General features: G+C 38.5%; 2 protein-coding genes across 2 annotated transcripts in view; both read right to left on the minus strand.

The window, feature by feature from the left end:
- The window catches only part of LOC113121338 (vasoactive intestinal polypeptide receptor 2-like), a 28966-nt gene extending 19454 nt beyond the window's left edge, over positions 1-9512 (minus strand). Inside the window, exons 1-3 of the mRNA XM_026291703.1 lie at positions 9109-9512; positions 1652-1751; positions 349-456 (exon numbers count right to left, since the gene is read on the minus strand). Of these exons, the coding sequence (XP_026147488.1) occupies positions 349-456; positions 1652-1751; positions 9109-9222 (322 nt within the window). The 5' untranslated portion in view covers positions 9223-9512. The remainder of the gene's footprint in view (positions 1-348; positions 457-1651; positions 1752-9108) is intronic.
- Positions 9513-15061: 5549 nt separating this feature from the next.
- LOC113121523 (disco-interacting protein 2 homolog C-like) overlaps positions 15062-25862 on the minus strand; it is a 64378-nt gene continuing 53577 nt past the window's right edge. The window contains exons 33-38 of the mRNA XM_026292099.2: positions 25639-25700; positions 25489-25546; positions 18880-18954; positions 18158-18332; positions 17705-17828; positions 15062-16130 (exon numbers count right to left, since the gene is read on the minus strand). Of these exons, the coding sequence (XP_026147884.1) occupies positions 15878-16130; positions 17705-17828; positions 18158-18332; positions 18880-18954; positions 25489-25546; positions 25639-25700 (747 nt within the window). The 3' untranslated portion in view covers positions 15062-15877. The remainder of the gene's footprint in view (positions 16131-17704; positions 17829-18157; positions 18333-18879; positions 18955-25488; positions 25547-25638; positions 25701-25862) is intronic.

Raw genomic sequence — 25862 nt, forward strand, 5'->3', positions numbered from 1 at the left:
CTGAGACACACAGACAGATAGTGAACCACTTTATTTAATTAATATAGCCCCAAATCACACATCTGCCTGCAAGGGTGTACAATCTGCACCCTTGCAGGTACACGGCACCCTTCATCAACAGATGAGGAGATTATATAAACCAACATTTTTAAAATCTATTCATTTATTTTAATTTGTTAATTAATCCACATTTTTTGAAACAGTGTTCCTGTGTCAGTATGAAAATTGTTCCTAATATTCTCAAACTGGGTGACTAGAAGAGTCAAGTCAAGAGTCCCAAGTATCAAAATTCATCCAAGTATTTAACAGTGAAGTCGAATGTATGAAAGTGCGTGTGTTGATGATCACCATTTTTTCCAAACAAGAGCAGGAGCGGAGAAGGGCAGGGGAGGGTCATCACCTCGCCGACCGCGGCATTTTGCCAGCAGGAGAAGTTGTCCCACTCGCCAAGACATCCTGGACACACACACACAAAGATTAGAAGTATAAATTAGCCTGTTCAGAACTTCCTGTTTGTCTGAACTCCTTGTTTCAAACCCATTGATGCAGTGTGTACAGCTGAATGGCCAGATGGACTATAAATCAACTACACATAAAAGCAGTCCAGTATCCTGAAGTTTTTAAATTTGGCTTAGCTGTATATTCAGAAGCACTCACCCTAAAAAAACTCCTTAAGCGTTTAATGGTTGGATCAGTCATATGCTCTTACTTAAATATTTTAATAAGGTTGCTTGATATTGGGAAAAAAACTGACCTTGCAATGCCTTTTTTTCTGTGACAGATATTGCATATAAAAAAATACAAAAAACAAATAAAAGTGAATTGAATTGAACTGAACTGAATTTCTGTAGCTGAAATAAGTATGCAAGACTGCAAGACTGGTTTTGTTTGTCATTATGGTCTTTAGTGCGTCAGCTGCAGATCCTATATGACAAAAAAGAGAGGACATGAAACAAGAAAAAAAGCAGACTGTTCTGCACACATTACGATGACGCCACTGAGTGAGCTCCTCCATGTTAGAACTAAAAGAGAGTTTCAGCCTGTTCTTCTTCCTGTACGAGGCTATCACTTTTGTGATTAGTAATGCCCCTTAGTGTAAGGGGCTAAGGAATGTACTACGTCAACATGAGTTGTCACAACCCTAGTAAAATCATGTGTGTGTGTGTGTGTGTGTGTGTGTGTGTGTGTGTGTGTGCGCACTTACTATGTTCCTCATGACTCAAGTATACAAATAAATCATTGATACTGTGTTGCAACAAGGCTGAAACTGGGGAGAGGCACTCCGTCCTATTCACATAACTTATCTCAGTCAACTTGCAGTATTTACTGTATTATAGTTGAGGGCACTCATTGACTTAATGCATTTTCTAGCCCCTGAGCTAAAGGTCTGACCTGAAGACTTAAGTTGTAGTTGTAAAAAGCTGAGGGCTGACCAAAACGTCCTCACAACTACAGACACAGATGTGCACACACACACACAAACACACACAGTATTTTCAAGTAGTCTTGTAATTTTTGTCTTTGCACATGCCAACAGCAGTAGTAACCATCATTCAGCCTACATTTATTTTCAATTATTCAGTCATTGCTGGGAGTTTCCTTAACATTTCATATTGCGTGGGGGTTTCAGTGTGTTTCAGTGTGTGTGTACCTGTGCTAGCAGCTGCCTGTTGCTGCAGTTGTATCTGACACTCTTTCTTGGCTCTCTGCATCTCCCAGTGGAACTGGCAGTTTGGAAACTTTCCTTCAACCTGTCAGGATAAAAGGAAAAAATAATATTATAAGTGTTAACTCCAACATGAACAAACCTCATACACCAGTCAAAAGTTCAACTTCTATCTACATAATAATCCTCAGTTTTCTTTCACAATTTAAATTTCTGCCTATCACAAATGAAATCTCCCTTAAATATGAAATCCATGCCACCTTCACTAAGTATATGTTTTTTATTTTCTCATGATAATATTTTGCACCACTATTTTACCTAAATTAGAAAAATTGTTGGGAGAGCTCAATTATATCATGTCAATTGGTGCAATGCAAATTGTTTTTTTTAACTGAGTTAAGTCAGATGAACACACCTGATTTTAGTCATTTAATATATTACATAAGATCAACTAATACTCAAATATACTTTCAGAGAAATTTCATTACAAAAATTAAAGCTATTGGCAAAATTTTTAATGGACGAAAACTGTGATGGTCCTGCAGTCCGAGGGAATATTTTCTTTCTATGAATTCTATTTATATATTGATATTTATTCACTGTGTAAATGTTTAAAATATGTGTATCACGTCTGTAGATTTTAACCATCACAGTACCCTGAACACTGAAAACCGCAGGTATATTATCCAAGTTCATTAATGACTTATAATTATAAATGATCATAAAGATAAAATCTTTAAATAACAGTAACCTTTAATAGAAAAGATTGATTGTTGCACACTGGGAAATCTTGAATGCAGACAAAATAGTGCTGTTGTATCATTTCACATAAGTGACCTGACCTGAGTTTTGGACATACAAATCTAGAGAGGTGGAGGTTTGCTCTGGAAAGGAGAGGAATGAAGGCTAGCCGCAGTAAAACAGAGTACATGTGTGTAAATGAGAGGGACTCAAGTAGAACGGTGAGGTTACAGGGAGTAGAGGTGGAGAAGGTGGAGGATTTTAAGAACCTAGGGTCAACAGTCCAGAGCAACGGAGAGTGTGGAAAAGAAGTGAAGAGACGTGTGCAAGCAGGTTGGAACGGGTGGAGGAAAGTGTCAGGTGTGATGTGTGACAAAAGAGTGTCAGCAAGAATGAAAGGAAAGGTGGACAAGACAGTGGTGAGACCAGCAATGTTGTCTGGTTTAGAGACAGTGGCACTGAGACAAAGACAGGAGGCAGAGCTGGAGGTAGCAGAGCTGAAGATGTTGAGGTTCTCTCTGGGAGTGACGAGGATGGATAGGATCAGGAATGAGGACATCAGAGGGACAGCTCATGTTAGATGTTTTGGAGAAAAAGCCAGGGAAGCCAGATTGAGATGGTTTGGACATGTTCAGAGGAGGGACAGTGAATACATTGGTAAAAGGATGCTGAGGTTAGAGCTGCCAGGAAGGAGGCCTAGAGGAAGACCAAAGAGGAGGTTCTTGGATGTAGTGAAGGAGGACATGAGGATAGTTGGTGTGGGTGAGGAGGATACAGAGGATAGGGTTAAATGGAGGCAGATGACTCGCTGTGGTGACCCCTGAAGGGAGCAGCCCAAAGGAAAAGAAGAAGTCATGGTTATAGGTGCTAGGTGTGAACAGCTGTAAGGCGTTTTTTGCTGTATATGTATCTGAAACATTCAGTAACTCTTCATATTACATATCATTTTAACATTATCTTCTACAAACCAGATGTGACAGCAGTGCGCACCTTTTTACTCCAAAGCCTCCCTGTCTTACTTGGTGATGACCCCAGGAACTTCTACAACACCTGCTACAAAAGTCCATCTTAATAGGGCACTGGCTACAACTGACTGGTAGAAAATCCCCTATGTTTTACTGCACAAGGATCTCAGCTTCCTCAGGAAATACTTTCAGCTCATCCCCTTCTTGTACAAAGTCTCAGTGTTGGTCTTCAAGTTAAACCTGTTGTCGATGTGGACACCCAGGTACTTGTAGTCCTCCACCACCTTGAAGTTCTGTACTCATCTGATAACTTGCTTGGGCTTGCATAGGGGCTGTGTGTCTTCCACTTCCTTGGATCTTGGCCACGTTCAGAAACAGGCAGGTCCTCACAGACCATTCCACAAAACTATCCACCAACTGTCTGTACTCTTCCTCCTGCCCTCCACTGATGCACCCAACCACTGCACAGTCATCAGACATTTTCTGCAGATCCAGAGTTGTACTGGAAATCTGAGGTGCACAGGGTGAACAGGAAAGGAGAGAGCACCGTGGAGCTCCTGTGTTACTCTGTACCACAATAGACAGCGCATTGCCCATTTGGATATGAGGTCTGTCTGTCAGGTAAGTCAGCAACCCAGGAGATGATGGAGGATTCATCCCCATCACCCATTAACAGCCATACACTGATATACTCCATTCACAGACTAGGTCACTGGGTTTCACTGGTAAATGCACTTAGCTTTGCATACTTGTATATGCTGCACAAGAGGGAGACCATCTCTCTCCCCTTGCACATTACCAAAGTACCAGCAAAAAGGACAGCAAAGGAAATAACAAGGAAAAGTGAGTGCTTTTTTTCCACAGTCTTTACTGCACATCTATAAAGTGGTCAGAAAAAGTGTGAGCTGTTGAGCTAGAATGTAAATAATTGGAGAGTGGTGACATTCCTCCTATCACATAGTCTGGCCATGCTTCATCAGCAAGCTGTGTCTAGAGGCTCCTGGTTTTACATGTATGTGTCCCTCATTACTCTTTTGCATTGTTGTGGTTACAGAATTGAGCCGTTTTGCTCTTGTCAGCCAGTTTGTAATTATGTGTTAGGGTTAGACAGGGGTGGACCTTGAAATTTTCCTTTTTTCATAATGGCTGATTCACCAGCCTCTAAATATTACTGGCAAACTCCTTGTGTACTTAGCATTTGATGTTTAGGTTATTTTACTGAAGGTAAAATGTTGAGATGCTTCAATAAATGTTTTGAGCTAAAAACATCAGCCAGTGTGTGGTTACTGTACATTAAAGTCAGTGTTTGTAAATGCATCTAAATTATCTGCAAAGTACTCTGCACAGATTTTTCTGTAAGTCTAATACACTAAATACTTTTTCTCTTCTATTCTGCATCCGACCGTTCTACCCAACTAACCCAAGTATTATTAGCGCCAAACTTAACCACTTGGTTTTTGTTCCTAAACATAACAGTGTTATGTTTAGTTGTTTTACTGAACCTCCCAATCGGTGAGTAATGAACTATGTTCTAATAAGAAGAGATAACAGGCCAATGAATGTTGCGATAACATCTCAAGCAGGTGAGCACACTAAACTTTGAATTGTGCCTCACCTTGTTTGTGCTAACTGTACCTGTACCTGTACCTGTACCTGTACTGTACCAAATGAGCAATGACAAATGTGCCAAACCAAACTCTTGTGCTGCTGAGAAACGATAATGTTTATCACCACAATCGTGGCACGTATGTCCTGGTACCGCTGTCGGTAACCAAGAACGGACACTCACACAGAGAGTGAACAAAAAGCAGAGTGAGCAATCTACACAAAGAGAAACACACTCAAAACAAAATACGTCCATGTATCCACTTTAAACACTGACAGTGCTGGGAGGTCTGTTTATACTGAGATATACTGATGCTCTCGGCAGCATTTCAACCTGTCAGTGTGTTTATGTCTCAGACACACACACACACACACACACACACGCACAAACCTTACAAGCTTTTGTTACTTCATGGTGGGAATCATCCATCCACCAAGGCATCCTTAGCATCTAAACAGCTGATTATCATGTTGACCTTTGACCTCTGTCTTGAACTGACCAGTGGTGGAAAAAATCTCTTAACATTTTCACGCCTGCAGATGCAGAACGCTCGACACACAACTGAAAGTGCATACACAGATTACTAAAATATTTTTCTATTGCCCACAAATCAAACTGGGCGACCAATGTGTTGTCTGTGTGTCAAAACCTTCCTACTTTGGTACTCATCTCTAAACTCATTGGTTCCATACAAAGACAAAAAGTTTCTTAAATCAGAAACTTACATCAGCTCACAAATATGTAGTTTAATTTTAAAAAGACCTTGCATTTCCCAGCTTGATGCTATAGTTTTCAAAACAGGAAGAAACAATGATGGAGCTTGATGGTACAAAGGAATAAGATATAGTGCAAACACAGAATTAAAACTTAATTAAAACACTCGGGGGCAATGGAAATGGTTTGAGAGCAGCACCAACTCTTTGCTCATCAAAACCTGCTTTTGTCAGGGGGTTGGGGAATTATTGTTACCAAATGGACCTCATTGTATGTTTTGTACTGTCAACCACTGTTGCTGTGCATGGCATGGACAGGTGAAGTAATGATGTGGCTCCATGGTGGCTCTGTAGCTTGTGTAAAATCGAACTGGTTCCTTGAAGATTTCCAGATTGCACCAAGTACTTGCAAGTACTTCACAAGAATAAAGCGTGAATGATGAAAACTAACACCTTAGCACATTAGAAACATTTTTCCAGGGATAAAAAAAAAACCCATCTTCATTATTACATTCACATCTTTCCTGTTTCCTGCTTCTCAAAACAAAATACTATAAATGGAAAGTAGCAAAGGTTAAAGGATAAACCCTTTGACCTTATTTAATCCACCACTGTCTAACAAACAACATAATCTCAGTCATCTAATGATCTCCCATACCCACAAATACACAAAGATCCATTACAAAGGACAGGATAAAATGTTCTGGATTAAACTAAACAAAAGAATGATTTTTTTTTCCAGTTTGTAATCCTGAGCTTCAGCTGATGCTCTAAATGATGACCTGATCATCTAAAAAAAAACAAAAAAACACCAGGATACGTTTCAGTCACTGTATGAAATGTTCACATTCAGAGTAAAAACAGTACAATCATCGATCCCAGCAGGTTTTACATCCCACTGTCTGGCTACACCTTTCGACAACAACAGACCTTCATTTCTGTCCTTGCTGGATACTGCACTCACTGACAGAGAGCCAACTTTCTCTCTATGCTAAGATACAAAGTACAAGATCCATCTTTCCCCATTAGGTCTTTCCCCATTCAGCTTTTCCATTAATAAAACCATGTGCATTCATATGAAAGGAAACACCTGCCCAGTGTTATGAAAAATCAGGAACCAGACAGGAACTGACACTGCACTGAAGCACTGATTTTGTTGGTGAAACAATGTCTAGACGATGGATAAAACTAGGTTAGCTTAGGTTGTAAACAATGTCGAGGTGCCATGTTGCACCATTTCAGTGACTATATTTCAAAAAGTAAATGCTGAAAAAAAGAGATTCATTTAGCCCAAGAAAGCTTCAAATTACTTTTCATAAAAAGAAGCCCAGGTTTAACCTTGTTTTCTGGACATTTTCTGGCTGGTATTTCAAATTTGTGAGATAAATTTACTTCAGGTTGCTTTGTGAAGGAAACATTTATTTTTTTAAATTTAAATTACATTTTTTAATAATTTAAATATGCAGTGACATATAGGAATGGCTCTGATAACTGCTTCAATTTGGAATCTGGTGTTAAGATGGAAAACAAACACCTGGACTGGTTCAGCTCTGGCCAAACTAACACTTTACCACTTATCTTTCTGTTTAGTAGTAGGAGGGTTCTTTGATTAGATATTTATGCACAATCCAACATGTTGAAATATGGACTTGTATTATTTTTGATGACTTGTGAAGGAGGAGTCATGGGCCTCAGAGTATAACCAGTGTTACACATAATCAAAGACCTGTCAGATGGTGTGATCTGTAAGAGTGAACTCAGATTTAGCCACTGGTCACCTATTTATTTCCCTGATATTCACTGACATGTAGTAGAATTATTTTTATTTTTGTTGTATACAGTTTACTTCTACAGCTGCAGAATAATGAGGGCTTCCAGCCCTACAACTGTCCATGTCCAAACTGCCAATTCTGTTGTTAAAATAAAAAAAAATATTCATAAAACTTAAAAGGAATAATTCACTGCTATGTAGAGCAAAAACAAAATGTGACTGGAGAAAAAAAAAAAAAAGCCAAGATGAACACTGTGAGATGCATAGCGCCTGGTGCATCCCAATGTCACATCCACTGTAGTTACATTTAACATCAAATTATGTTTGACAAGACATGCACATTAATCAATGAGCATTGGATTTTCTATTTTATAGTATCTGCTGATCATTGATGAATCTTTCACTCATCCAGATGGGGGTTGTCTGCAGAGTGAGAAATATTACGTCATCTGGCAAACCTTATTGAAGCGTTTACAACGAGCTCTTCGTTTACATTATACAGAGTAAAGCTTCATGTTATTCATTGGTATAAACACCCCACATCTGATATAGCGAAATACACAAAGTTACAGAAAGTGACAGAAAGTTAGTTGGCAACTATTTAAATAACTGAATTATTGTTTATAGCTTTCCAGACGTGAGTTTGTAAAGTATTTGCATGTTTTCCAATAATATAACGATTAAAATATTGAAACTAATTACAAAAGCCATTTATGCATATTAATATAATTTTTTCCAACTTTAACTCAAACTGTTTATGAAAATATGCATATGATAAAAATAGCTTCCTCTTTTTTATCATGATAGGCAGATGTGAAATGTAATTTCTTCTAAGTTATGACAATAAGTACAATATTAGAGTCACTTTATCTTGAGTGAATTTTATGAACACTGACATCACCTTGATTACATTTACTGAAATAATATTTGACTAAATGAGACACTTGAGACGTGTGAAGTTGTACTCAAACATGCGAAGGAACTGTAGGAATTCTATAATAGTAACTTGGATAAATGAAATGTCCAGGCTGCAGAGTTAAAACACAGAGTAGAACCTACAGTGTGAATCTGGCCTTAATATTTAAAGTAAACCAGCAGAAACAAGAAAATTAAACGATTATTCATATCTTGAAATAGCTGTGGATGAAGTTGCAGCACAAATACCTCCATAATGTACAGTTTGTTTGTCAGTGTTGTCGTGTTTGTTAATGAGAGGACGCAGGCTGTTGCTTGACCTGAGTCAAGTCCATCCATCCATCAATCCTTACCGCCTTATTCCCACTTGGGGTCACAGGGATCAGCTGGAGCCTATCCCAGCTCTCTTTGGGTGAAAGGCAGGGGTCCACCCTGGACAGGTCACCAGTCCATCACAGGGCCACATAGAGACAAACAACCTCACACACTCACACTCACTCCTATGGGCAATTTAGAGTCACCAATCAACCTGACATACATGTTTTTGGACTGTGGGAGGAAACCAGAGTACCTGGAGAAAACCCACACAAGCACAGGGAGAACATGCAGACTCCACACAGAAAGGGCCCTGCCTTTCCTAAAATATAAACACATCAAATGTGCCGTGGACACTGTAAACCCACTCTGTGACTGTTTTAGACCATAATATTTATAATTAGCAGGGGACTGACCGTGTGGACGAAGCTGAAGCCGAGCAGCAGCAGACAGATCCGGCGCGTAAAGGAGGACATGGTCACATTGCATCCAGAGGAGGGTGTCACCCACCTGAATAGAGCAGCGCTCATCTGATTGCCATCCTCAACAGGAAACACGTGTGGCAAAATGCTCGTCTGACAAGTCTTTCAAATGTATTTAATGCGGGAAAAATGTCCCGTTAGAATCATCTAAGAATCTGTTAAGCTGCTCAGCAACTTTACGCACAGTTTCATGCATCACCGCATTAACCTTCGTCTCACACGACTTTTGAAAAATGATGCTTTAATTAAAATATTTTGTCTTTCAGTGGAGAAGAAACAGCGCAAACGGCACGAAACGATCTGACTGACGAGTGTAATAACAATCCAGGACAGAAGGTGTGTTGTGATAAGTTCAAAGAGCGGAGTTACAGTGAGGTCCTTCCCCTGCGCGTCCCCGACAAACGCATCCTCCAGCAGGACATGTCTAAACATGAAAAACCAACAGCGACATCATGTGGGAGCGAGCGGTGGAAAACATATTCAGAATTAATTTAAGTAAAAGTACCACTCTGTGAAAATACTCCACTGCATGTACAAGTCCTGCATTCAAAGCCTGCTTATCAACAAAATCCTTTTGAGCAAAAGAGCGAAGTACTACTTGGAATAATTTGCAGTACTTTATAAACTCTGGATAACTTAATCTGCAGACATGCATCATGTTCTACAAGATTTCATGTCTGAAGTTTTTACTGGACAGGAAGGTTCCATCACTGGTGGCAGCACCAAGAACTTCCATCCATCCATCATCTGTACCCTCTTAGTCCTAACCAGGGTCCCAGGGATCTGCTGGAGCCTATCCCAGCTCTCTCTGGGTGAAAGGCAGGGGTCCACCCTGGACAGGTCCCCAGTCCATCACAGGGCCACATAGAGACAAACAACCTCACACACTCACACTCACTCCTATGGCTCATGCACTCAACCGTACATATCGGTCATCGAATGAGTTCTGTTGTTTTCAGTTGCACTCTTTTCCTTTTTTTGTTTTGATTTTTATTCAGAGTCTGAAACCACAGACTAATCCACAAATATTTACAGAGGTTTTTATAGCTGGTATTTGCAGAAGACTAAAGGATGAAGGATATAAAAATAAACGAAAGCCCTTTCTCAGCTAAATCAGACTCCACACTTTAGTCATTTATGATCTTAATAACTGAGCCAAGGGACACAGGAATGCTTTTACTGTGACAGAAAGGGGGGAAATGAGGAATAAAGAACCAGCTAATGAAAAAAGAGGGAAAGGGGATTTGTATTTATATGTAAAAAATTAAACATTCACATTAAATCTTTACAAAGGCTGAACAGTTTTATTTTTTATTTCTGTCTGTTTATCCATTTCATATTATTTTATGAACAAAGGCTGTGTTTTTGTAAACACTGTCTGACTGCTGTGAAATACTTCGACCTTGCCAAAACAATTCTGACTAAATTCTTGAAACATCGTTCTCAAAGCTTATGTGCATTTGTCAAAACAGTTTCTACATACAGCATGACATAAAGTTCATCAGCAGAGAGATAAACCTCAATTTAAAAACACTAATAAATAATAAATAATATGTATGTAACTTAATATCTCTGCTATACCTGCTAAAACTTCACTGTCAGTATATTGGTTTCAGAGTAAATTAAAGAAAAGCAAAAGTATTACATTAAGCCTACTCTCCCCTATTTCTAGACCACAGGAGGAGATTTTCCAAAGGCCCATCGGTTCAGAGACTTTTTATAAAATGAAAAGTGACTGGAAGGAAAAAGTACCAACACTCTCCACATCTAGATAAAAGCTGTGAGTTAAATTTAATTTATGTTGCCAACCTAGCCTTTCATGATTATTATAATACCTGTTGAATGATCTGTATTTATTTACTGTGGATAATCTATTTGAGATGATGTTCTCAGGACAGTGTGTGTGTGTGTGTGTGTGTGTGTGTGTGTGTGACACTCACAGAGAGAGAGTGGGCCTGCAATACGGTATGTGCATATGTGTGCACCCTGTCCAGTTTCTTCTGTTAAAGGGAGTTTTTCCTCTCCACTGTCACCAAGTGCTGCCCATAAGGGATTTGTTGGGTTTTCTACACAAATAAAACTGAATTGAATTAAAAAAACACACTATGTTAAATTAAGTGTCATTTAGTTTTTATGCAACACATATCTGGAACATTTGCTCTAATAATTTAAATTCGTGGTTATTTATTCATATCTCACACTGCACTGCACAATATTTATTTTTTATCGATTCATTTGCCTTGTGCTTCTTTTGTATTCTTGTAATTTTACAGTATATGTTCAGCACAATAGTAGCTTTGTCTAAGTCTAGCATGAGAAATGTTAAAGAAAGGAAAAAAGGAAAAAGCACAATCATAAAAATACCTAAAGTAGTTAGTCTCACTTAATAGAAAATAAATGAAATATAATAGAAGTTAAATTGTGCAAAATGGTATTTTTTTTCTCCTTAATAACAGTTTGGCTTTGACCATCAGGATAATGTGAAAGATGAGCAGATCAATAAATAAATAATAATAACAACTAGTCTGAGTTTTAGCCAATCAAAGCACTTTATTGCACTGTATAGTGTGACAGTGAGCCAACAGCGGGCTCTTATAAAAGTGTAATTTAATCTTTTTATCATGTGTACAAAACAAATCACACACACTTGTACCGTACAAAATCAACACTATTTACATACAATACACACACGCAGGCGAGCACACCTGCAAACACACACACACACACACCATGCTGTCTTGGTCCCACTGAGCCCTAAGCACTTGGGTAAGTCCTCTGGGTTTCTGATGGGACTGCCTTCTTATTAAACATCCTTTACCTCTTACACACACACACACACACACACACACACACTCAGGGACTGAAACATGACCACTACGCTGCTACCAACAATCCCAAACTGCTAAGTTAGCCAAACAAGCGCTAAGCATGAAGATTTTTTTCTTCTGATAAAAAGACAAGAGACAATAAAAGACAAAAAAGTGAGACAATAAAGAAAAATGATGAAATAATGACATTAGATAATTTTTCCACAGGAATGTAAACAAATGGTGCATTGCTGAATTATTATTCTAAATAATGTTAAATAAAACTTTATATATCACCTGTTCCTTCAGTGCCAGTCTGAAAGGTTTATTTTACTCCCTGCACTGCTGACAATTGCCCATAATTCACAGCTAACCACAAGGTACTGATTACTATACCTATGTCTTTTAAAACTTTTAATATATTTATTGATTCATCTTAAATCTTATGCATTCTCACAATTTCTGAGGAAACACTTGAGTTGGTGCATATGGCAGCTGTTGTACAAAAGCCCAAGGACGTTCTGATTTTAATGTTAAAAGCTTAAATAAAGAGCAACACTTGATTTATTTTCAGCACGACAGTAATAGTGATAGTACTTAATCAATACTACTTCTAACTTTTAAATATGTTACTTTCAGGTTTCAGGAAACTAAAGTCAGGATTTCAAGAACTTTTCAACGTTAGTGGAAATAAAATTTCAGATACATTTACAAAAATTTAAACAGAAACCACCTTAGCTGTGTTTAATTAAACCAGCTCCAAAATGGCGAGAGGCCACATTATCATTCACTATGATAAAACCTTTTATTTAAGACCAGTTTTTCAGCCTTCACAACATTGTGAAACCGCTTCAGAAATGTAAAATCATCAGATTTTGCTAAGAAACTGGACAGTAAGTTTTGAATCTGCTTTGAATATTTGGCAACACCACATGTTTAATGCTTCGGCTGTGCATTTGCTTTTTATTGTACTTGGAAGATTTTATTCTAAAAGGACCAAAATGATTGAAACACAATTACTATAGTGATTCATGTCCTGACCCTAAATAGGAATAAGTGGGCACAGATAATGGATGGATGGATGGATTATTGTACTGCATGTTCATATTCATGTAACCATGGAAGGTACGAGCAGTCAACATACAGTAGCGTCCATGAAGAATTAAATATAATCAAAATTACCAGGTGCTTCATCTAATTCTAGTGTCATGCTATTTGTTGCATGTTTTGAGTCTCAGACAATAAACTTGAATCCCTGCAGTGAGGAACGTCCTTTTGGCCGTTATTGCCACAATAGGAGCTTTGTTTTTTGTAAACTCTTCGTAGCCATAGCCTCCAGATGTTGCTGTTGGTATTTACCTGCATCCTGATACTGAAAGTAACTCAGATACTTGGCCAGATTCTCTGTGAAGGAGAGCTACAAAACTTTGTTTCCCATAAACTCCTTTAAAGTAATAAAAATAATAATAAGAAGAAGAAGAAGAAGAATCTGGCTTTATCTTCATATTCACACAGTGCACTTTGCTCAATGAGATGCTTTGGATGTTGTAGGGACTGAATTTCACAGCTTACTGTCATATTAAAGCAGCTGACAAAAACTGATTGATATGATGTAAACACGTAAATCTGACACTTTGCTGTACTTCTGCTTTAAATGTACTACTTTACTGACATATATTGCACTTTGCATTGCTATTTCGAGGTCAATATGATTTTGAGCTTTGTAAATGACATTCAGAAATAAATGTGCATCTGAGAACTTGAAAATATGCAAAAATTAAGTTTGTGAATGTGAGTTATAAAACAAACTAAGCATGTCAAAATTAAATTTGTGCCTAAGTTACAGTATCAGTGAGGTTACACACAGACTAGCAAATGACTGAACAATATTTGGGGAAAAACAGTCTAAAGCTCCATTTAGCAGAATTAACGTTAAATTATAGAATATACTCTGTATTAGAAATGCATAGTCAACAGAACAAAGGCAAAACACAGAGACAAAGCTTCCCCCAGGGGGAGCACCTGCACTCAATAGGTGCACAGTCAGAAACTGCTGTTAACAGTGAGCTGATAAACTAAAAGCAGAAGGACAAGGATCTTTCCCCTCCAACAAAAACTCAAGAATCATTTTTCAGGATTTGCTACTGAAGCATTAAGTTTAAACTTAATAACTGGTGGTAATTTCAGACAAAATTGTTACCTGGAGGTGTGGTGGGTGAGGGGTTAAAAATTACCCATAAGGGCTCTGGACTGGATTAAAATCACTAACCAGGTCAGGTAATATTAAAATCTCTCCCCCCTCACCCCAGAGAAATAAATCCTGTTTGAATGGCTGAAGTCCTCAATCTTAAGGTTCTGGCAGGAATTCAGCTGGAAGGACATAACCCATATTTTGTTATTCAGAAATTGAGATTTATGCAGTACATTGGAGTTATAGGGGACAAAAGAAACACTGGTTGAAGTTTTTCATATTGTTAAAAGACTGTGCAAACTCTTGATAAACTTCTGTTTCAGGATGAAAATCTCTTTAAAATATGTTTGGAAGCACAGGTACAATGTTAAATGTCACTGTGCTGTTATTGTGTTGTCCACGTCAATTCACTTATTTGTTCAACAAAGACAAAGCTGCAATAAATAAATATGTAAATGAATTAGCAACTTCAGTGAGGGAAATACAAGCTTTTTTAAGCGTTTGTGTAACCTCACTATATTTGTGCACAAATTTTATTTAGACATGCTCAAATGTTTTTTTTTTTTAACATATTCACAAAATTAAGTTTCTCATGCAGTTTTTTTAAGGGCTTATAAATGGTGATTTACAATTTACAAGCTCAACTTCTTACTGACACACTTTTGAGCCCACATACAGTATTAATACATATATTTTGCCCAGAAATAGTTCAAAAAGAATAAGGCTGTTTTTGACTTTCAACTTTCCAAAACTAAACCACATTTAGAAAAGTTGCATCAATATGGTTTTCTGAGCCACTTAGATCTTTTACTACACACTGGGATACTGAAAAGAATTTTTCATTTATTTTTTATTATTATTATCGTTATAATTATTATTATCATTATCATTGTTGATATTTCCAGTGCGTTTCTACCTGCAATTTCAACAGCTTCATATTTCTCCATAAAGATTTTAATTTGATCATCTACTGATATAATCTGTTTGAAATCAGCATTTAATTCACATTAAAACTAGGTAAAATGTCCCTGTCACACATTAACACAGACAGATGAACACACAACAGACAGAGACACACACACTCTGCAGACACACACAGTGTGGAGAGAGCTGCATACTGGGGCTACTATACCTCATTGTGTTTTAGGTACCTCTCCATATAGATTATTATGTATATATACAATATTTATATTTTTACAATAATCTGGCTGCCCCTGTACTAATTGAAATAATATCACAAATCTGGGTTTTTTCAATTCAACCAGTAAAACATGATGACAGATACAGTCTCTAGTGTTTTTTTTTTTTTTACCTCTTACAACCTCTAAAAAAATGACGTGGTGTGACAACCAGAGCTGTCGTCCCATACACAGTGTTCCCCTAAGGCTTTCTACAGTGACAAGCTCCTGGTAAGGGTCTCAAGATTGAGCTGGGGTGTACAAATGGTCATACCAACCACTGAGCAATCAGTTAATCAATCAATCAACCAGCCAGCACAACACGACTTTAAAGAAAGCAGACAATTTAAGACCACACCATAAGTTCAAAAATACAGTACATCTTGATTTGGGGGAAATAAAAGGACAACAACAGCGATATGCACAGCATACAAACGCATGCTCGCTCGCTCGCTCTCTTGCTCACTCTTAGACACACATACGGGCGCACGCACACGTGTGCACACACGCACACACACACACTCGGGCTACATGTTGTAGGCCACATAGATGGGGTCTAGCTGGTCTTGTAAGAAGCCGTCGCGTAGGTGCATGCGTTGTTTCTCGCCACGGGAGTTGATGGGGATGACGCCGATGTCTGTCACCACGACGACACCCACAATCAGATAGTGCTCCTCTAGAACAGCCTTGGTCACCATGGGAACCAGGTCCAAGGCCTCCTGCTCGGAGCCCTCCAGCTCCACCACCACCACCAGCAGGTTGGTCCAGGGGAAGACCGCGCTGAAAAACACAAAGAAGTACAGAAAAATCCCATGTCTGTAGGATCTCAGTTTTTATAATGTCAGACTGAGTCAGAGACGAACGCACACAAGACGACTTGTCTGCAGTTGTACATCTCATCTGTGACCCATTTAGACCTAGACATTTAATAAAAAGAGAAAAAACAACGAAGATGACGTGTATGGAGCAAGTCATGGCTGGATGTTACGGACTAAAGAGCGAACCTCAGGTAATCTTTTTTCTAGTTGATACATCCTGCTCTTTAATAAATAAACTTCAAGTAAACTTTAATTTTTTTTCATAATTTGTTTTCACAAATAATGACATCAAAAGTGTCCCCGTGTGAACGGTTTGTTATTTTGAAAGGAGAATTCGTTAATACATGTGTGAATGGGTACATTCACTCACTCACATGGCAATAACAGTGAGCTTATTGCGTCGTCAGGTTCGGCACTTGTATTGGCTCTTGGTTTCATGTCGTCGCAGGAGAAGTCACACTGTGGAAAAGTGTCTGAAATCCTCTGACACTGCCAGAATCTCGTCAGAGGCAAACGGTCATTAATCCACTGTCAGTGAATCTGTCAAACCAGCGACTACAGATTTGAGGACTATAGGACTAGGACTAAGGCTTTTAGGATTTCAAGAATTTGTTTCATACGACCAAATCAGGGCCAAAATCGCCCAGTTTTAAAGTGTTTACGATTATTCCTTTTCAAGGTCATTTAGCCAGAATTCTTGACTTTAGATAAGCTACACTCTCAGTTTAAATCTGCTTTAAAAAACAACTGCATTTTAATGTTTTTTCCATCCTGCAAAACCAGGGAATCTGACTGTTATCTTACTATTGAATAAGCATTATCAGCATACATCAGTCCTGTTTATACAGGTCAGTAGGAGCCAATGGCAATGAGAGTCAGTGGCAATTATCATTAGCATTAACAACTGAAATGTATGTTTTTACATTTGAGTGCTTAATCCTAACCAACACATTTTAATGCCTAAATATAACTGAGATGTTTTATTTCTTAAACCTAACAGGAAGTTTCACTTCCTAAACCTAACCAAGACATTTTATTTCCTAAACTTAACATGTTTTATTGCCTAAATATAACCGAGTAGTTGTCGTGCTAAAAGGTAAGGATATAACTGATGTAATGTACATACTGAAAATAATAAGGATCTGCAGGATGATTGTTAGGCATTGACTGTCCAGTGTCTAAGCTCCCCTGGAGGATGAACAACAATTCTTCCAAAACATATTCCCTCATTTGGTGTTTTCATGATGGTGGTGGAGAGTGCTGTCTAATATGCCATTTCAAAATCTCACATAGGCGTTCAACTGGGCCTAGATGTAGCGACCGCAAAGGCCACAGCAAGATTCACAAGATTTGTTCTCATCAAAATGTCCAGCAACCCTGGATTCACCAAATTTTTGGATGAATGTGGTGACATTTATACATTTTTGCTGGGTACTATATGATCTATAAATGGTTTCTAAAATAATTAGCACTGTCTTTCTAGTTTCTTTGGTTATGTATGTGGTTAGAAAAAGGAGACCTCAAACTGTGTCCTACCACTCCATGATGCTCTTGTGAGCGCGGATGACGGAGGTCTCGATGTCGATGGGATGGTACCTCATCCCCCGCAGCTCCATGGCCTCCTCCAGAGCTCCCACGACGAACAGCGCGTCATGTCTCTCTTTTGAAACAATAGAAAGACAAAGCCTTTGTTGTAAATCACAAAAAAAAAACAAAAAAACCTGTGCAATTATATACTCATACATCCGTCAGAGTGCCAAAACCAGAGCAGGACAATGAATACCCAGAGTAATAGGAATTACAGCGCACACAAGGGATGTCTAGATCATCTTCTTTTATTAATAGTCGCACATAGCTACAAATATGCGAGCAACATGTTTCGTATTGTAGCCTCCTCAGGCTCGCTCATCACAGACCCTTCGTTGTTTTTGATGTAGACAGAAGCAACCGATGAAATGTAGAAATGTACGACACAGAGAGAAAAATAACCTCCATTGGCGTCGGTGAGCTCAGTGCGGCGAAGGAAGCCCAGGTAGCCTGTTCTGGCCCAGACCGTCTGAGTGTCTCCAAAACTCAGTCTGGAGTTGAAGTGGTCCGACTGGAGAACCTCCTCACCGTAACCGCTGTAGTAACCACTGCCATTATGAGCACTGTGCACCCAAATCTTCAGGAGGAACACAACAGAGTTAAAAGTCTGAAAAGACAAACTAAATTCAAGACTCTCTACATACGAATATCTATAACATATGGATGTTACCAGAAATGTAATTTTAATCAACTTCAACCAAGACAGAGGAGTATGTCACAGGGAGGCAGAAATTAAATAATGCGAAATTATAATTCAGAAGAAAATGCATAATGGAAGTGTGGCTAAATAAAAATACTTAATTTCAAAACCTATATTTAGAAGACTTCAGAGGTTGCAAGACTCCCTTAGGAAGGAGTGAGGGAAAGAGGAAGGAGGAATACACGGCAAAAAGCAAAAAAGAGATTAGAATTTAAAAAAGCAGGAAAAAGGATAAGAAAATAGGAAAAGAAGCAAGAAAGAGAAAGAAAAAGGCAAAAAGAGACAATGAAAAATTACAAAAGTGAATGAGAGAAAATACAAATGAGGAGACAAAATGAGGAAAGGAATCCAAAAAAGAAGAAGAAAAAAGCAGCAGAGAAAATAGATCAGAAAAAGAAAAAATAGAGGGTTGATGTTTGTCAACCTCTCCGAGGTGTGAGTCTCCCAGTGGTCCCTTGGTCTCTGGGTTGGCGATAATGATTCGCACTCCAGGCAGGATCTATAAAAAAGAAAAAATTCAGTCGACCAATTGAGTCACTAATATTTAATTCAACATAAATGCAACTGCAAACATGGACGCAGCTGTGTGCATTAACACACTTCCCAAATTTGAGCCCCAGTTTTATTTCGTACAACAAATTAGGAACCATGAAACAGATGTAATTACACCCCCACATAACGACAGTTTATCATAGTTAATCTCGATGAGATTTTGCCATGTACACACAGAATATAAATACAGTAAAACATCCAGTTCAAGCCGCATTAAAAAAGAAGAAGGATAGCCTGGTAAACAGCTTTTCTTTTCTCCTCCCACATACAATGAGTCAAAATAAACAGCGGGCTGATCGATGACCATCCCTGAAACATGACGTCCTCTCTTTATGTATCAGTGTGGAGGAAGACGAGAGCTGAGCATCTCATCAAACTTCAAGAAAGGCTTTGTCAGTTTAATATTTCTGCATGCAGCTGCAAAGATGCACTTTCCACGCATTTTTAAATCATCAGGCTCCTCCACTTCAATGTGATCCATCAAAGTGTTTCTTTCAGTTAAGAGTGCATTTTCCACTTGAGATGGGCTGACAGTTACTCTTGCTATTTAATACCCCCCCGCCCGACAGCCCTGGGTTTTGTCTTGCAGACAACATACTCGTTACTGTCCTACCTGTAATGGGTGGAGGCTGCAGCCTGAGAGGAACACTGCAGGTGCTAATCGCAGCTGGAAAAAACATACTGAAAACCGTTCTGTGTTTTCCAGGTAAACAGAAACAAAACAAAATAAGTCCTTATGTAAATAAAATGTTTACCAGTTAATAAATATAAGGTCCCAGTAACAGAAACCTACATTAAAATAATATGAGGTAATAATAATACTGCAGTGTACGGGGCATTTATTTTTTTTAATAGATTAAATTTAAGAAAATGATTCCATCTTTATTTCCATCTATGCCATGTGCCAACACAGTGGAGGGCAGCCGCCTCAATCCTACTCCCTACCAAGTTGATCATATTGTTGACAGCGCTGTAGCCTCACTGCGTGAAACTCCTGATTCTGTGGCCCCTCTGAAAAAGAAGTTAGTGATTCAGAGAAGACTAGCCCCATGGTATAATTTACATATTCGTTCCTTAAAGCAGGCATCACAAAGGCTGGAAAGGAAGTGGCGTTCCACAAATTTAGAGGAATTTTATCTAGCCTGGAAAAACAGTCTATGAACATATAAAAAAGCTCTCCGTAAAGCCAGAACTGCATACTATTCATCACTAATAGAGGAAAATAAGAACAATCCCAGGTTTCTTTTCAGCACTGTAGCCAGGCTGACAAAAAGTCACAGCTCTGTTGAGCCCAGTGTTCCCTTAGCTCTCAGCAGTGATGAATTTATGAGTTTCTTTACAAATAAAATCACAACTATTAGAGATAAAATTCAGCAGATGCTTCCTATACCTGCAATAAATGAATCTTTTACTACAGTAGCTCTTAAATCATCTGTAGGACCTCAGTTATGTTTAGACTGCTTCTCTCCCATAGATCTGTCTGAATTTACATCAGTAGTTGCTTCATCGAAATCATCAACGTGTCTCTTAGACCCCATCCTGACTAGACTGCTTAAAGACAACCTGCCATTAATTAACTCATCTTTATTAGACTTGGTAAATTTATCTATAGTATCAGGATACGTACCACAGGCCTTTAAGACTGCAGTAATCAAACCCTTAGTCAAAAAGCCTAGTCTTGATCCAGGAGTCTTGGCTAATTATAGACCAATATCCAACCTACCATGTATTTCTAAAATCCTAGAAAAAGCTGTTGCTAAGCAGCTATCAGACCACTTACACAGGAATGAACTATTTGAAGATTTCCAATCAGGATTTAGAGCACATCATAGTACAGAAACAGCACTGTTAAAAGTCACCCACGATCTTCTCTTAGCCTCAGATAATGGACTTGTTTCTATACTTGTCCTGCTAGACCTTAGTGCTGCATTTGACACTACTGACCACAACATCTTATTACATAGACTGGAGCAGTCTGGTATCAGAGGAACAGCATTAAAATGGTTCCAATCCTATTTATCGGACAGATTCCAGTGTGTTCATGTCTATGATGAACCATCCATGCGCACAAAAGTTAGTCGTGGAGTTCCACAAGGTTCTGTGCTAGGACCGATTCCGTTCACCTTGTACATGTTTCCCTTAGGCTATGTCATTAGGAAGTACTCTATTACCTACCACTGCTATGCAGATGACACTACAACCACAACAGGTCACTATGTAATGAGGGTGCACGTTAATCGATCATAACATCTTCTCAACTACGTTTATGTCAGTGCTAATGTTGTTAATCGCCATTGAATGCCAACTCCTCTTGGCTCTAATAAGTGGAGAAGGGCCACGCTGGCCTATGTATACCCTGATCAGCCATTAGAGTTCCTGCCTAATGCTGTGCATACACGAGCCAGTGCAGTTAGCTGGCACTTGTGTTGCTCTGCAGCTAATTCCATCTTCTGTGAATCCTTTTGCTTCCATTGTTGTATTGTCAGGAAGAGCAACACACATTTGTCTGCCAGTGAAAAACGGATGTAAAACAAGTAAAAACAGTGGCCAAGAGGACAAGTTAGAGATAATTTTTTAGACAAATTAAACAGCCTCCTTACTCTGGTTGTGATATCACCACTATATCTGCTAAATGTTTATAGAGATCAATAAACAGTATTTCTTACTTTCAACCATTTTAACAAAGATCCAAAACAAAATAAATCAATTTATCAAAGGATTAATAAAATTTTAAAGCAGTCAATCAACAGCAGGTCAACCTCATCATCATTGAGTCTTAGGCGCTCATGATCCTGTTACCAGTTTACTGTTTGCCCTTCCTTGGACAACTTTTGGTCGGCACTGTAACACGATAATTAGTATTATTCACTTTACCTGTCAGCAGTCATAATGTTATGGCTCATATACTCCCCTCCAAAACTATTGTAACTACGAGGCCAATTACTTTATTTTTGCTGTGGATAACACTTATTTAATAGTAAGACAACAGTCATCAGAACAGTTTTTAACATTTACAGTATTTTCTTCTTAAGATTTATGGTTAGTCGGTTTTAAAGGTGAGAAACATATACACATTTTCTAATGATGCTTTTTTCATTTTTTTCCAGTTTATCTGTAAAATATTATCCTATTGATCTATTTATCAACACTGAATTAAGACAATATTCACAATTACAAAATATGTGCAATGTCTTGGAGTTGGAGAGAAACACTAGTCTTTCACGATAGGAATGAATATGGCACAAATTTAGTCTTTTTAACATTGAGGCTCATTTGATACTTTTATCCAGCAAAGAAATGAACAAGTACGAAAAACATCAACAAAAAAGGGACAAACAGAAAAACACAGACATTGAACACTATGAAGAAATATAACAGTAAGGTAAAAGGTTATAGAGCATTTTCAGGTGGTGCAACTCCTCCGTCTGGTGGTAATAAACAACTTCTCTCAACAAAAATAGTCATGAAGAATTTCTGAAGAGACTGACTGCTCCACGTCAGCAAATGCTGTTTTGTTCTAACAATTACCACAAAATGTCTTCCTCTTTTCCTTATGCTCACTGTTTTATATTTAGACATGCAGCACTGTCAGTTCTCCCACTGACCCCACTCATGGATTGCAGTTAGTTGCTAAGAGATCTGTAATGAAGCTAAAATAAGTGCTGCACAATGATCAGACGAGTACAAAGTATTTTGCTCCTTGATTAAAGCAGCAGATCTGAGATGAGACAGAAGGATTCAGTCGTTAATGAAGGGTGAAAAAAGGTGAGGAAGAAGGACAGTTCAGCTCTTCAGCTGGTAATGGAAATGTGAAACAAAAGCTCATTTTGCAAAACCTCCAAGTCCGCTGACAGCAGTGCAACAGAGTACTCGTTAATACGCACTTCAAGATAAATAATACACAACTACAACTTGTTTACACAAACTGTAATGAAGCTTCGGTAAAGTTCATTAAGGAATAGGTATTCACTCACGTCCCGGTTTATTCCTGCATAGAGGAATGGCTGATATTTCCTGCTCTTCTAATTTCATTTTCACACGCTAACAAAATCCCCACATTCCCAATGTTGCCGTGCTTCACCACTGATCTTCCTGCCTGCAGTCCCAAACCAAACGATGCTTGACTGTGCTTCTTTAAATATCATCCATCTCCATCTATTGCCTCTACTCCATGCCACCATACAGGCACACACTTTAATGAAGATGCAAAAAAAAACTTTCTCTGGTGCTAGCTCAGTAAATATTCAATTAATTCTTCATTATAGAGATGGCAAGAGGAAAATTATCTGGTCTAAAACATTAGGAAATACTATCTTCTTCAACTTTCTGCAAGTACAAGAGAACCATAATCAGTACCGTTCTGGGTGGACCACAACTAACAGATCATTAAAGACTTTCAATGTTAATCCTTAAATTTGGTATCAACCTTTTTCTACCAGCAGAAATACTTTCAGTCATGGAGGGAAACTGAACAGCAGTTAAATACACACATTGCAGTGATATGATACACATCTCGGAGTGCCATAATTACAGCGTATGCCACATAACCGCATCGACCACAGTTTGAATACAGTTGGGGACATTTGATATATGTTGTGCCTCTATTCTTATGCCTCTAGGGCACTGTAACCTTTGTTGTACTAAATGTGCTTTATGTGCCTGTATCTATTGAATGCCTGTCGTAAACTGTGGGTTAAGATATTTTTTCATAAGACATCAGCGAGCTGTCAGTGTGTGTCCGCAATATTTATTTTCTAAATTATGATCCTGTTTCAGGACTTATGTATGTTGTAATTTTGGGTTAAAGGTTGACATCTACTAATCCCATTAACTTGAAAAACTGTTTTGTTTTAGGTCTATAACCCATTAGGCTTTAAAGAGTTCCACCTCAAAAGACAAACCCGAACCTGATCAGTAACAGCTCCACGATTGTGAGGCCAAAATGAACAACTTGGCTTTCAACATTTGGGGGAATTAAAAAAACTAGTCTCACTGTCTCCATCGCCATGCCAGTGTGAGATCTGAAAACCACCAGCAAAAACCCAAATAATCCAACTTATAAATGAAAGAGTGAAAAATAAGCTTATAATAATGAGTCAATAACAATGACGCCGTTGAACCAGTTCTAAAAACTCTCTGTACCAAATGAAGCACAACAACGCAACACTACCGGTTTTATTCATTTAGAGGCTTTGGAGACATGTGCCACAACTGTGAAATTAACAAAATCACAGCAGCAGGTCACATTTTAATAAGAGATACAGCCTGGACCCACTACCAGGCCTGCCAGGGTGGAAAGGGTTAGATTTAATATTGCTGCATCTCTTGTTCTACCAACAAAAATACCAAATGGATGTTTGTTCTTCTGCTCTGTCCTTTCAATCGTGGATGGAAACAGCAGTGAACAGCAAATTAATAAGTTGCAGCTACATGATACACATCTTGGAGTGTTTTGGTACCCGAATGGTTACAGTGCGCACCACATCATCCCGAAGTCCACGGTTTGATTCCAGTTGGGGACCTTTGATGAATGTTGTGGCCCCTCTTTCCCCCTGTTTCCTGTCTGCATCCCTGTGCAATTCATTGTCAAATAAAGGCAAAATTGACCCCCACAAAAAGAGTATGGCTCTTAAACCACTCTCTTTGTATTGAATGTGCTTCATCAATAAACTATATCTGTTGAATGTAAGAGTGTTGCTGTTGGTTAAGATTTTTTCTTTATAAGCCATCTGCGAGTCTTCAGTCAGTGGCTGCAATATTTACTTTCTATCCCAATATATGGTTCTAAATGTTTGTTTTTGCTGACCTACAGTCATTTTATTCTTCGTCTTGCTGCAGTGATGTAAAAGTGCACTTCAGAGACCGTACACTTGGACATCCCACACTGTTTGGTGTTTTCAGGTGTTCAAGATACTTGTTATTACCACTAACAAAACATTTTAGACCACCATCTGGTAAATGTGATGTGATTCTTTTTCCACATATCCACAGACAGACAGGGAGGGTGGATGCTTCAGGGCCCAGTCATCGTGGACTCAAACCTGCTGTCTGTTCTGACTCACTTAATGTGGGAGGACATGCAGTCGACAGCAGAAATAGCTCTTCAATGCTCTGTCATTTAATTTTCTGCTTGTTTTGACAGCCATTTTGGTGCCTTTTGTGATGCTCAATAGTTCATTTCATTGTGGATGTGTTATGTGTCAGTGATTCCCATTGGGCCCTTCTTTTAAAGGCCTGCAGCAAAATAAAACTTTACTTTCAAATTTAGTTTTACTTTGATCTCCCTAAATAACATTTTACAACAAATCCCTTAGATGGTCATACCAGGGGAAAACAAACTATTCAAATGAGCAGTTGTGGGTTTTAATTGTGTCTGATCTGCGTAGGTTTTTTAACAGTGCTGAGTAGGAACCCGCATTTTAGCAATGGGAACAATAAAGTCTTGAGCTTTAAGTTGAAAACTTATCTGAATCACACTTACCTTTCCAGACTCCATTAATGGCAGACTGTGAGGAGATCCTCTCTCCACTAACCGAACCCTAAAACACACAAAAGTGTAAATGTCAAAACTGTGCAGTGAAAAGAGGAAAAGTTAAGGAAACTGATAGAACTGATCGACACACTGTCGTACCTGTCATGGCGCAGTGCTCTCATGTCCACATACACAGTAGTGGGGTCTGGTCCCGACGTGCCCTGCAGCCAATAACAACATATATACATACAGTGAGGATATAATCAAACACCTTTCATTTCACCAAAATATCCAGACATCTCTCCACTAGTTGTAAATGCAAAAGTGTTTGAAGTGATACAGTCTGTCAGAAAAAGGGTTACAACAACTACCAGCGAAAAATG

This window comes from Mastacembelus armatus, chromosome 20, assembly GCF_900324485.2.
Source record: "Mastacembelus armatus chromosome 20, fMasArm1.2, whole genome shotgun sequence".
Classification (NCBI taxonomy): Eukaryota; Metazoa; Chordata; class Actinopteri; order Synbranchiformes; family Mastacembelidae; genus Mastacembelus; species Mastacembelus armatus.